This window comes from Lactuca saligna, chromosome 4, assembly GCF_052625555.1.
Source record: "Lactuca saligna cultivar CGN05327 chromosome 4, ASM5262555v1, whole genome shotgun sequence".
Lineage (NCBI taxonomy): Eukaryota > Viridiplantae > Streptophyta > Magnoliopsida > Asterales > Asteraceae > Lactuca > Lactuca saligna.
This window is the reverse complement of record NC_136420.1, coordinates 208,421,475-208,434,979: the sequence shown is the minus strand read 5'-3', so window position 1 is coordinate 208,434,979 and position 13,505 is coordinate 208,421,475. Positions and strand designations below refer to the sequence as shown.

At 34.3% G+C, this 13,505-nt stretch overlaps 1 protein-coding gene across 2 annotated transcripts; it reads right to left on the bottom strand.

Moving 5' to 3' along the window:
* Positions 1–9,548: 9,548 nt before the first annotated feature.
* LOC145043293 (mitogen-activated protein kinase kinase kinase 5-like) lies at positions 9,549–12,942 on the bottom strand. 2 transcript variants are annotated; one of them, XM_078991893.1, is made up of 9 exons: positions 12,249–12,942; positions 11,617–12,153; positions 11,364–11,514; positions 11,122–11,285; positions 10,964–11,039; positions 10,787–10,846; positions 10,584–10,709; positions 10,033–10,242; positions 9,549–9,943 (listed from the first exon to the last, which is right to left on the bottom strand). In XM_078991893.1, exons 1-9 carry the CDS (start codon positions 12,659–12,661, stop codon positions 9,698–9,700), a joined length of 1,983 nt encoding a protein of 660 aa, XP_078848019.1. In that variant the 5' UTR covers positions 12,662–12,942; the 3' UTR covers positions 9,549–9,697. The 2 variants fall into 2 exon arrangements, with proteins under 2 accessions (XP_078848019.1, XP_078848022.1); XM_078991896.1 differs by having other exon boundaries at positions 11,617–12,147.
* Positions 12,943–13,505: the final 563 nt, after the last annotated feature.

The window sequence follows — 13,505 nt, the reverse complement described above, 5'->3', positions numbered from 1 at the left end:
TGTAATTTCGTCACCATTACGAAGTATGCATATCGGTACTTCGAATTTTGTTTAGTGGGTTGAACCGGACCAAGCAACATACGCGTCTGATTCAATTTGTTTTCATATACTCCTGTATTATAAATGGCATAAAACAAAATAGCAAGTAGCATCAAAGCTTTTAATTTCATGAGTTACAGAACTTTCTTAATCTCTAATTATATCAGGTTAAGAAGATTCAAGTTACAAGTAGCATCATTTCGAAGAATTTCTGTATCATGATTTCAAAAGATATTAAACTGAGATTCAAGCTACAAGTAGTATCGATGCTTGAAAATTTCAGTATTATGACAGTTCCGAGGGGCAATCCCACCAAGGGCGGTGATGATTTGTTGCATTGTACTTTGTGTGTGGTTATTTATTATGTTGGCATTCGAGAGGTTGAGTTTTGTTGTTGGTATGGCATTAGCCAGCACATGTAGTCTGACAGTCAATAAGTAGCCTCATCCAGATTCAGTTGAGTTCTCGGTGGTGGTGGTGGTGGTGGAGGTGATGTTGTCACAACTAGAAGTTCTATGTCTTGTAATCACTATACTCAATTAAATGTTGAAAATCAAAAACTCAAAAACAAGTATGATGCTTACTCAATGGGAAACTAAACCCCAATTCACTACATCAAACAATTGGAAAACCCTAGAAGTTCTTGTTAAGTCCATTTTGGACTAGGACTTCCTTATTGGATCCAAATGGATCAATAAGCTTCCAATTGGACTATCATGGGCTTAGAACCCTAATTGGGCTCTAATTGGACCCACATCTATTTATTTCAACATTTTGAGCCATGTTGGACCTAGAATGAAATAAATACAAAATTTTGAACCATGATTAACCTAAACTAGCTCAACAAAGTGTAAAAATCATACTATACTTCTTTTGGGACTAAAAACCATCCAACTTAACATCTACATGGGTTAGAACATTAAAGCCCAATTTTTTTTCCTTTCCATTTACAATTCTCGGCCCATAAGCCCAAAACCAAGAAGGAAGAGTGACTTAAGCCTTGCCACCTCACTTATATCCCACATATCTCCATGCATGGACCAACATGCAACTAGGATTGTCAACTCAACTCTCTCTCTTCTCTTCTTCTTGAACTCGGCCGAGAGCAACACCCACACACACACAAAACACTCACAAACTCTCTCTAAAATCACTCAAGGCTTCTTCTTCTTCTCCATCCAAAATCTCAAAATTTAGGAAGCATTCAAGGAAGTTCTTCCACAAAATCATCATCTAAGGTAAGGTTTTGCTTGGATCTATGACTTGTATTCCTTATTTATCAAAAATCTCTTCCTAATCCATGCAAAAATCATGATCTTGCACTCTAGAAACCCCATAAACTCGAAAACTTCATCAAGGAGTGCAAAGGCCAAAAATCACTTCATTTCTTCCATTCTTTCTTCAAAAACCGAATCAACACCCAAGGTGAGTTTCATATCCCCTTATTTTCGGTTTTTATGAGTTTTTGTGGGGGAGAATACAAGCAAAAGTGTAGATCCATCATTATGTGTATGTTGTGGTTGATTTCTATGCTTATATGTATGTTTTGTATGATTTTGATGATAGATCTAGTATGAAATGCTAAAAACCGAGACATATATTTTATTATAGCATAAAATATACTATTACATGCAAAGTATACTAAGAAAATGGCCAAATGGCTTGACAACACTTAATTTGGGCTAAAAACTCATTTTTTTGACATAAAATGTTGAAAATACAAAGTTAAAGGGCCTGAAGTGAAATATTTCGAAATCTGATGGGTGAGATGAGTCAAAACAGTTTACACAATGTATTTTCTGAAAATATACTATTTAGAGGGTTAAAAACATAAATTCCAAGCTTATTGGGCTAAATATGACATTTTCGGCCCAATGAGGCCCAATATGCGAAATTTTCTAATTTGGAGGACCAAAACTGCATTTTTCTGTAAAACAATGGACTATAAGTGTTCCATGTACTTTTCAAAGGTTTAAAATGCTTTTCAAATTTAAAAAGGACCAAAGTTGTAAAAATTTTCCAAATTGGGTCAAAAATGTAAAAGTTGCGAAAAAGAGGGGCTATAACCGAGAAAACTAAAATTTCAAGGACTTAAACTGTTTTCTATGATAAATATGCTGGAAAATACTTATTTCAATAATTTTTGGTATAAAAATGTCAAGAAAATTGATTTAAGGACCAAACCGGAAAGTTTTTAAATAAAGGGGTAAAAAGGGTAAATTCTACAATTAAGGAGGGGCTGAAAACAGAAAATCTTCAAGGCTAGTTAATACATGCAATTTGACCAATTGATGGTACCACGCTTGTCGAAGAAATACAATACATTACAATACCAAAAGTCGTTGTTAAACGAATTGGTTCGGTCTCGAACCAATAAAAATCCAAAACCACTAACACGACGACGTTACGACATTACGATTCATAACCAATAACGATGGAGAATTCACTATACATACGAGTGTGCGCAGACGTCTATGCACCATCTTTGGGCCCCAAAAGTGTAAAATCTTGTTCGTTGAGCCTAGCTAGCCCAATGACCTGATCTTAAGGCCCGAAGATCTCTCTCTCTCTTACGAAGTGTTGGGTTTTACCGATCCGACATAACGTAACAGGACTTTCAATGGCAAACATGCTGCTGGTCCCCAAGGGTCCTTCAGTGCTGCTAGTAAAGTCGGTAACTCACGATTGCGGGTTGGGTTTCGGGCCCTTCGCAATTGCATTTGTCCTGAACGACGCGGGGAAATACCGAGGGTTTCGCACCTTCTCTCCTTCCCTCCGGTCGTGGGATTACACAAGTCCGGGAGGATCGAGTTGTGTGAAGAATTACGAGTGGCACCTAAGGGGATCGCTTGTAAGGTTGTCGATTGGACGTTTTCATTAACGTACGTCACAACACTTCACCACCCATTGTATTCTCAATGCCTCCGGAGCTCAACGATTTCCCTCTAACGGAACGAAACAACGGTATACAAACTAAGTAATACAAAGTGATAGGAAAACGTCGGGTTTTCCTAGGGTTTTCAACAATTACAACTTATGAATTACCGGTCGAATTTTTCACAACTCTTACGCTTACATCTATAGAATTCAAACATGCATACTCATGGATCAACACATATTTTTACACTATTCTATTATTAGAAAATATCGGATTTTCTGATAGGTTTCAAACATTACATTGGATTTCAAACACTACTTATGAACTCACCAACATTTCGTATGTTGACGTTTTTCAAAATACTTGTATTCTCAGGTAACAGATAAGGTGACGGATGATTTATACTCTATGATGTTTGCTGTGGTTTAAGTGATGTTGAACAGTTAATTTGAGAATGTAACGTTTGAACAATGTAACGAATGTAAACACTATCGGTTGTACTATTCCAAATGTTGGTGATGTTTTATGTTATGTTTCATGTATATGCATTGTAATGGTATTCAATGAGTCACGAAAGCCCTCGGACGTTTCCGCCGTCTGGTTCGGGGGTGTGACAGATGTTGTCATTAGGGTTTTGTTATTGATGGTTGAACTTTATTGGATCAGATAGTTGTACCGGAGGAACAAAATAGTGAGGAAGCAGAGTTGCAGGTTGATGAAAACACTAGATCAATCATCTCAATTCTTTGATTTTGTTTTCAGGTTTCTAAGAATATTGATGTAGAAAAGGGATGTAGAAAGGAAAGATATGAACAAAAGCAATGTGGTTTTAAGCATGAATTTAAATGAAGGTGAAAGAGATGGAGACAATGGTGTTGATGATGAACAAGATAGATTAAAAAGAGGGGCCCACAAATTTATTAACAATTTATTTTTTAAGAAGGAAGTGTAACCTTTAAAAACAGGTAAAGGGACGAAATTAACAGGTAAAACACAAGTTTGTACCCTTCAAAGGCAAAACAAATCACGAGGGACCATTTAAACCAATATACGAAATATTATTGGGCTACAATGACAATAACCCTTTTTTTCATTGAGGACCACTTATGGTTAAAGTGCTCATAATAGATTTTTTTTAAAGTTTAGTGACTCTAATGAATATTTTGACGCGCCATATTTCACTAAATCCACAAAATTCTGACAAAAATTTTGTTAGTGACATTTTTAACATGTAGAGGATTAAAATGGCCACCATAGATAAAAAATTTAAGTTTGGTTGACCTTTTGAAATATAGTCTGGATAAACAAAGAAATAGCCAAAGTCATTCATCAAATGTTTGGTAACATTTATAAAAATATCATTAAACATTGCAAAAAATGCAAATAGGAAAGGTTTGTTGGTGATTTGTTTCACTAATGTGATTTAAGTGTAATGAGATTACTTTGTGTGACAAAAAGTGATCTTGATAAATATTAAACAAGTAAGGAAGGTGTGGCGTGCACACTTGTTTAAATTTATTCAAGATTAAAAGTAGACTGTCATTTAGGGGCGAAACCTGTAACGCCTGTGTTTCTAGGCTTGTCATTAATGTTGATATAATAGTCTAGGTTAACCTTTGTAACCCGTTTTGAAATAATAGAAGTGATTCGAGTATTATGTGTTATGTGCTTAATTGTGTGTCTTAATTTAATTAAGAATAAAAATAAGCATCAAAATGAAATGTTACATAAAGCCGATATCTATGGATAATGTTGTAGTAGTTGAAATGAGGTTTCCGAATATATAAAGAATGCCGAAATCCGAGTTATAACGAAGAAGTTATGACCTGTCAAAGTTTCGCGATGGAACTGGCAACGTTGAACGATGTAAAAAAGTGAAATTTACATTAGAGCAATATTTAGCCTTAGTAATCTAAACGAAAGTCGTAGAGTTCGTTAAACCGAGAGCGTGCAAAAAAAAAGGCCAAACCGGACTTCGTATTAAAAAGTTATGATTTTTCGAAGTTTCGACTTAGCAGTATGCAGCCCGGATACTCGATTTGAGATCGAGCGGTTTTAGCCGAAACAATCTAAACGAGAATCGAAGATCTCGTTAATTGTAGTGAAACGATGAAAAGATAGGCGAAAACGGAAGTCAGATGAAGAAGTTATGATTTTATAACGAAGTTTTCCTGTCCCAGCCTACTAAAAATAAATAATAAAAAATAAAGTCAAAATTAGCCAACGGAGTCTAAACAAAAGTTGTAGAGCGTAGCCTCACCTATGCGGGGATACAAATAACATCGACAACGGAGTTCGTATGAAGGAGATATGAATTTTTGAAGTTTATTAAATAAATAAAATATTAAATTTAAATATAAATTTCGAATATTATCCAAAGGGGGGGGGGGGGAGTCAGCGATCCTATCCAGGTTACGCCCAGCGTACCTAGATTTACGCCCAACGTAAATCGAGGATCCAGACCCTATAAAAGGGATTCGAGTGCAGCCGATTCATTTGCTCATTTTCTCTTCTCTCTCTCCCACTTTGCATCGTTTTGCGCGCCAGAAGTATCCCGAAGCCCCAGTATTATTCCCGAGCCTCGAAGCAAGTTCCGAAGTCCTGAAGATCCCGAGAAGTGTAATTCCCGAGCCGAAGCTCTGCTCGCAAGAAGCCCGGTTTTTGTGAAGATCTTCCAGATCTGCTGAAGAATACTACTTCTGCAAGTCGTAGTGTTGTCCGATCATCTTCTGATCAAGTGAGTGTGTATTTACTTTCTTCTAACATATAATTATGAAGTATTTTATATGAAATACGTGTTATGTGTATAATTTTGTTGTTATGTGTGGGAATGTATATTCACTTTCTTCTATGTCATAGATATGATTTATTCTCTATGAAATACGTGTTATGTGGGTGTGCCTCATCTGTTATGTGGAATATGTATTGAATGAGAATGCTATACAAGTTTTAAACTATGTATAAAAATATATATTTTTATCTACTAATATGTTGGGTAGAACATGGGTAGATAGTTGGTGTGTGATAAACAGATGAGAGGCCTCGATGTTGTTGTTGTTGATCTAGTTATTCAGCGGAGCATGGATAACGACCAGAAACTCTTTCTAGACAGTCTTGTGGAACGCTAGCAGGTTCATAACCTGTAGGTGTTGTGAACGATTTGTTCACCGGTGTACTCTATCCCCCTCATGGTTGCTTTTAGGATATCTATTGTTGAGGAAACCCCTTAGCAGTAATGTCCGTCCCGATGAAAATCCTAGATTAGGTCCCTTGAGATAGATGTTGTTTTAGGGACATAAAGTGAAGATAACGGGAATGGTTAATCAGGTTATTGTTAGTTGGTGAAATTAAATATAATTATTTATTGTGGGTTGAAAACCCTATATGCTAACCAGGCTCCCAAGCCTAACGCACTCAGTTTATTTGTATTACAGGAAGTGGCGCAAGGGCATAAGATGGATGAATCATCAAGTTGTTTTGTTTACAAGTCTGTATATGTATATATTTGTTGAATGACTTGTAATGTTATCGTTTATGCTTTATGGTCTGTATCGGAACATGACATCCCGAGTTTTGATTATATAATGAAAATGCATCTCTTGAAGAAATGCTTCGATAAATATTATCTTATCATATTTTGTTTTTGGGAACAAATTCTGCAACTATTTTAAATCAAAAGGATTTACTCTGAAATTATTTTAAAAAGCATAAATGAAATCGGTCTTTTGTGGCCGAGATTTTGGGGATGTCACAAAACTCCTGAACGAACGGGGGTCCGGGGGCAGCACCCTTGGGAGCGGGGTCCAAGGGGCGGCAGCCCCTGCGCAGGGTCCAAGTGGCAGATCCTATGGCTGGGATCGAGCTGCTAGGTCAGTGCGAAATTTTTTTATTTGGGTTATATTGTTGTATTGAAAATGCATCAAAAATCCAAATTTAGAATATTTGACTCGTTTTTTGGCTTGGTATTAATCATTATAGAAACCCGAATTTATGATAGTTTTTTAACTGTTGCCAAACTGTTTTATGACAGTTTTAACAGATTTCAGACGGAAAATCTTCAAAAAAGTCTCAAACTTTTGGGAAAAGTTACACTTTAATCCCAATTTTTTTTGAACGAAAAAAATCTTGAAAACCGGCTAAACCTTACACTTTAATCCTTTTTGACCTGTCACATACAACCAAACACATTTTCCACTAGGCTAGACACTTTTTTATGATTTCATTCCTTAAAGTTTGTATATAATGCATTAAATGCTTAAGCTTTTCATAGAAAAAAGGGAGTAGGATTCGAACCCACCGCCTCACAATAACAATATCACCCACTTTCCACTGAGTTATCAACTTTTTGTTAATAACCTTCCTCAAAGCTTTATATAATGCTCAGAGTGCTGAAGATTTTATTACACTTATTATTATTATTATTATTATTATTATTATTATTATTATTATATTTAAAAATGTAAATATATGTAATAAAATGTGTTTATATATTTAAAAAAAATATAAAAATACATATAAAATAAATAAAAATACTTAAAAAATATAAATATGTAACTAAATATATAAAAATACATAAAATTACATATAAATATGTAAAAATAAAGTTATACATTTAGAATACATAAAAATATGTCAACCATATTTAAAAATACATAAAAACGTAAAACATAGACATATATAAAAATAAAAATACATATAATTACGTAAAAATATGTTTATAAATTTAAAATACATAAAAATATTTAAAATACTTAAAAAAATATATAAATACATAAAAAATATCATTATACATTTAATATATTTATTTATGAATTATTATATATAATTACGTTTTTAAATATAATAATAATAATAATAATAATAATAATAATAAAAGCTTCAACATTTTGAGTATTATGTATACAGTACTTAAGAAAAAGTTCTTAACCTAGTGGAAAGTGGATGACATTATTACTGGGAGGTTGTGGGTTCGATTATTCGAATATCATTTCTTTCTTTTTCAATGAAAAGCTTCAACATTTAATACATTATATTTAAACTTTAAGGGGTTAAATGGAGATTGTGGGTTCGAATATTATTTCTTTCTTTTTCAATGAAAAGCTTCAACATTTAATACGTTATATATAAACTTTAAGGGGTTAAATCAGGAGATGTTGTCTAGCCTAGTCGAAAGTGTGTTTGATTCTATGTGGTTGGTGTTGGGTTCAAATTCCACTCCTCTCATTTTCTTAAGAAAGTTTGATTTTTGCATTTCAAAGAACCATACGCTGATGTGGCATGCCACGTCAGCATCCACATCAGCCCTTGTCCAGCTGGTATGCCATGTGGCATAGGTGACCTACTCAACTGGTTAAAATGATTAAAGTGTAAGATTTAGCCGGTTTTTAAGATTTTTTCGTTCAAAATTTTTTTTTGAGACTGAAGTGTAACTATTCCTAGAAATTTGGGATTTTTTTTGAAGATTTCATTTATCAGACAAAGAAAGTATTTAACCAATTTTGGTCAGTTTTTTCTGGTACTCACGAAATTCATATATCACTTTTTTTTTTTTTTTTTTTTTTTTTGAGTCTTATCCAATCAAAGATTAGGGAGTACCACCCAATACTTTGATTTGATAGCGAAATCACAATTCTTAGAATTTTCAAGACTATTATTATCCCATTTTTCTAACAAGGAAGGATCACTATTGGCCAATAAATTGTTTTCAAACTATTATCTACTCGTTTTAATCCTATATACAACATTAATCATACAAATACAATAAAATCATATGTAAAAACAAAGGTGAAATTATATTCTATTTTCATTTTTTTTTCCTTATTAGGAAAATATACTTTGAAATTTTTCTTCAACTATAGAGTGAAGATTGTTCTGCTTTTGGATAAAACTGTTATATTTGGATTTGTAATATAATGTTGTAATATTAACGAATGAACCCGTCGAAATAATTTGAAACTTTAATAATCCGATATCTGTTCATAGGGTTCAAATTTACAACAGCCTATGCAATATATCTAAAGCAAATATGACCAAAACACACACACACACAACAAGATACATAAATAAACATCAAAACATCACATTTGGAAGCAAATAGTATAAATCTAAAGCGTAAAATGTAAAATAAGAATGTTTCTGAGTGAGCATAATGTGAAACAGACAAAAATGTGAAACATGTGTAATGTGTTTCCTTCCTTTCAAGCACAAGTAGGCCAAAACAAACCTTTACGTAAGTTTTATATGTATAAAATCACCTTTTAAAAGAACATAAACTTACCTGATTCTGCCTATTTTCTCAAATTTCTCAATGTGAAAAAAAAAAAAAAAATCTAAACCTATTTTTTGCTTTAATATAGGGAGACCACTTTTTGACCCTTTCACATTTCATATTTCACAATAGCCCTTGCAAAATGCTTGACTACCTTTAGGAACGAATCATTTTTTTGGTTAATATATGCCAAATTATTAAGGAAAATAGATATATTTAACTATTTCTCAAAAAGTAATAGTAAACTAACATTATATAACGACCAAAAGACATTACAACACAAAAAAAAATGTTATTGAATAGTTATCTATTAGTACAAATCACATCACAACACAACAAAAGTCATACTATTTGTTACAATAATTTTACATAAAAATAAATTTATAGAATTATATATATACAATATACATTGTAACAATGCTATTCAAATACTAGCATGTGAAGATATAACAATGAATCAAATTTCTAATTTGTTAATCAACAGTAAAAAAAAAACACCAGATACAGCTAGACTATGACGACTCCCTGCTAGGAGTGGTTGGAAGAGAATATGTCCCGCGACCACCATTGGGGATCTGTGAAGCGCCCCAATGGTCATGAAAAGATACAGTTGGAAGACCTTCAAGGGTCGACCTTGGAGACTGGCGGGTGGCTGGTGAACTCTCTTGTGGATGTTTTCGTGCTCTTCCATGTGAATGTGAGTGTTGCATTATATCTTTATGGTGTGCGTGTGATTCTTTTGGATTAAATGATATTTCCTAGAATACAAGTTAAAAAAACAATCATACATTTAACCTCTCAAACGAATATAGAACTAAATAAATAAATAAATAAAAATTGTACTTACATTCAATCTCAAACGAGAAAATGCTTGTTTACAGAGTGAAAATTTTGGATCAAATGAGTTTCGCACAAAAGGATGTTCAAGTAACAAAGCAGCTGATAAACGTTTTTCAGGATTCCTTTGCAAACATCTTCTCAAAAAATCTTTTCCTTCTGATGATAAAGATTCGGGTATTGGTGGTGATCTTTTTAACATGTTGAACATCGCTTGCCCCTAACAATAATTTTTTTTTTTTTTGTCAATTTCTTTCTTAGGACATTGTTCTAATCGGGTAGATTTTTCAATGTATGAAAAAGAGAAATCTCATATAAAGCCCCTACATTTTGACCTCATATTCAATTAAGTCCTTATATTTTTTTTTTTTTTGGGAAATCTCCGATAAAGTCCAAATACTTTGGGTCAGTTTACGGTTTAATCCCAATTTGTAGGTGAACAGTGGGTATCATGTGAAGGGATTTAATTGAGTATGAGGTCAAAATGTAGGGACTTAATCGAATATGAGGTTAAAATATAAGGACTTTATAGGAGATTTCCGTAGAAGTATACGAACTTACTGCATTGAACTCATTCCAAGGAGGTTTTCCAGTGACCATTTCAATTATAGTACACCCCAAGCTCCAAATGTCCATGGTACACGTGTCTTCCATATTTGCATCTTTTCTAAGAACAGCTTGCAAAACCTGTGAAGATGATGACAATCTTTATGATTGTAAACAGAAAGGGTAAATTTGTAATTTTGAAATTTAAAAAAAAATACCTCTGGAGCCATCCAGTGTGGGCTACCCTTTAAGGAAAGATCATTTGAATGCGCAGAAAGCTGTAAAGCCAGGGATAACAGATAACTATTAGGACACATAGAACACTTTTTTCTTTTCCTTTTTTTATTAATATAATTGATAAATTGATAAATTTATAGTATTATTTTTCAACTCACATGTTTTGCCAATCCAAAATCTGCTAGTTTCACTACCCCTGATGCATCAACGAGCAAATTTGCTCCTTTAATATCCCTATAAATATAATAGAGATATATCATCTACTTATAATCATAAGTTATAAATCAATAATCAATAATAATAAATTAATAATCACCTGTGAACTGTTTTCTTGCTGTGTAAGTAAGCCAATCCGGAGAGAATATGACGTGTGAAATTTCTAACTACAGATTCTGTTAAAGCTCCACAGTGTTCTTTCACATATTTGTTAATGGCGCCAGGGTGAACATACTCCAAATATATGCAAAATCGATCCTCAATCTGCATAGAGGAGAGTGATTTGTTGATAAATATGTTTTTATGAAGAAATTTAATGAAATATAGGGTAAAGAAACTTACGATTTCAGAACCAAGATACTGTACGATGTTTGGATGTTCTAAGGTTCGTAGAACTCTTATTTCCTGCTCTAATTGACGTATACATTCAGATGATTTGGTGTCGTCTGGAATGATGTCGACTTCTTTCATTGCGCATAAACTTCCAGTTTCTCTAGAAGAAAAAATTGGAATTTATGAAACAGAGAGGAGAAGATGAGAAGAAGGTAGTTTTGAGTTATGATTATGGTTATGGTTATGGGAGATGATGACATACCGATTGATTGCTTCATATACGCTACCATAAGATCCACGACCAAGGAGTTTCCCTTTCTGCCATTGTCCTTTTATCGATTGCCCATCTGATTGACGGCTAGCCACATGTCTCGGAGGTGCGGGAGGCCTGGGAAGTGGATAAACATTAGCGTTGTTGCTTTCTGTCCTTGCCATGGAAGTTTCCGGCGGAGATTTGTTGTTGAGTAAAAGGACTGACGGATTCCGGTAAGGACTCTGTAATGGCGGACTGTGGAGTTGCGATCGTCTTGTTGATGGCGGAGAAAAATTAAATTCTCGAGGAAAAGCGAACGCAGAATCAAATATATCGACGGTGCTGAACCTTTTGGGGCTGAGTGTAGGGCTCGTGGAGGTGGTGGTAGGGGCACTCCTAGCCGGAACATCTAACCTGATACCACCGCCATCGTTTTCGCCGTTTATGCCTTCAGGATAACATTTCCGGCGATGGTAAGTAGAAGTTTTAGATGAAATTGAGATACCACGACTGTTACTGTTCGTCGGAATTCTATCCGATCTGCAACTATATAGTTTCCAGATTCAATTTCACAATAAAATGGAAGCATAATCATATCAATCATATCCTCCCTTTATGATTCAAAAATCTCAGAAACTTACCGTCCATCTCCTCTGCTATTAGCTTCCGCCGGAAACCGCAATTCATCATTTGGAAGCGGCAATGGTTGGGGTACGGCCGACAAGGACCAGTGTTGCTGCAACTTATGTGGCGACTTTGACTTGGAAGTTGGGGAAACTGGCAACGATTTTGACCTAGTACTAGCATCATCTTCCTCCGGCGCACAAAAGTCCTCCATTGTCAGGTGGCGGAGTTTACGCTGCCTGGTAAGCCTCTTCTTCAATTGCGGAGAAAAAAGCCCTCCATTCATCGACGACCCACACGGCGAAGAAGAAGACGAACACGGAGACGTCGATGAAAAATTCGCATTCTTCGAAGAAGTAGATTTAGAGAAATGCATCAGATTAGCAGGTGAAGAAAGATGAAATCTCCTTTTATTGAAGAATTTACCCATGAGCAACCAAATTCGCAACCAAAATAGCCAAATGCTTTACGAAAACGGTGATCGAGAAGCTAGTAGAAATTGAGGGTTATGAGGTTGAGGAGTCGTCGCGTTTACTACCATTTTGTCAACATTTGAATCGGCAATTGAGACGTTTGTTTCCTCCATGTTAAGATTGAAGTAAGGCACACGATTATATATATACATATCATCATCACCAACATCATCATTATACTCGTTATCGCTTCCACTCTGTGTAAACGCCAAGAAACAAAGTCCAAAGTCAATGCTCGTGTGCACTACATAGTGCATACTTGGTCGTATATATATACATATATACTTTTGTATGTATAGATATAGAGGGGGGAGAAGAGACGTTCCACTGAATTTTCAAAAGCAGACCAAACTGTAAACGGTGATGTTGATTGGAAAAGTCGCGTTTGACCCTGGTGTTTTTATTTATATTATCAAACGATCCCTCTTTGGGCTTTATTTATTTATTTATTATTATAAGAAAATGTTTTTTTTTTTACAAAAAAAAAATTCATAATATTATATTAAGTAAATACTCTTATTATATGACTGTTTTTTAATAGTAGCATTAAAACAATTGTTTTAATATATTATAATTATGAATGGAGACTCCTTCAAGATCGATTTTGATGTATATTTACATCATCCGTAAGAAGTTTTCAGAGACAAGCGTTTTTGTTAGAATTACTCAGATTACACGTGGCAATCTAATTTATGGACATGACACCAATTTCCTTACCTAGAAGAGGATTTTCGTGATTAGGCAAAAACTCACCTGCTTACCTTTTTATTTTCTTAAAATGACGCTTTTAAACTTCAAAAT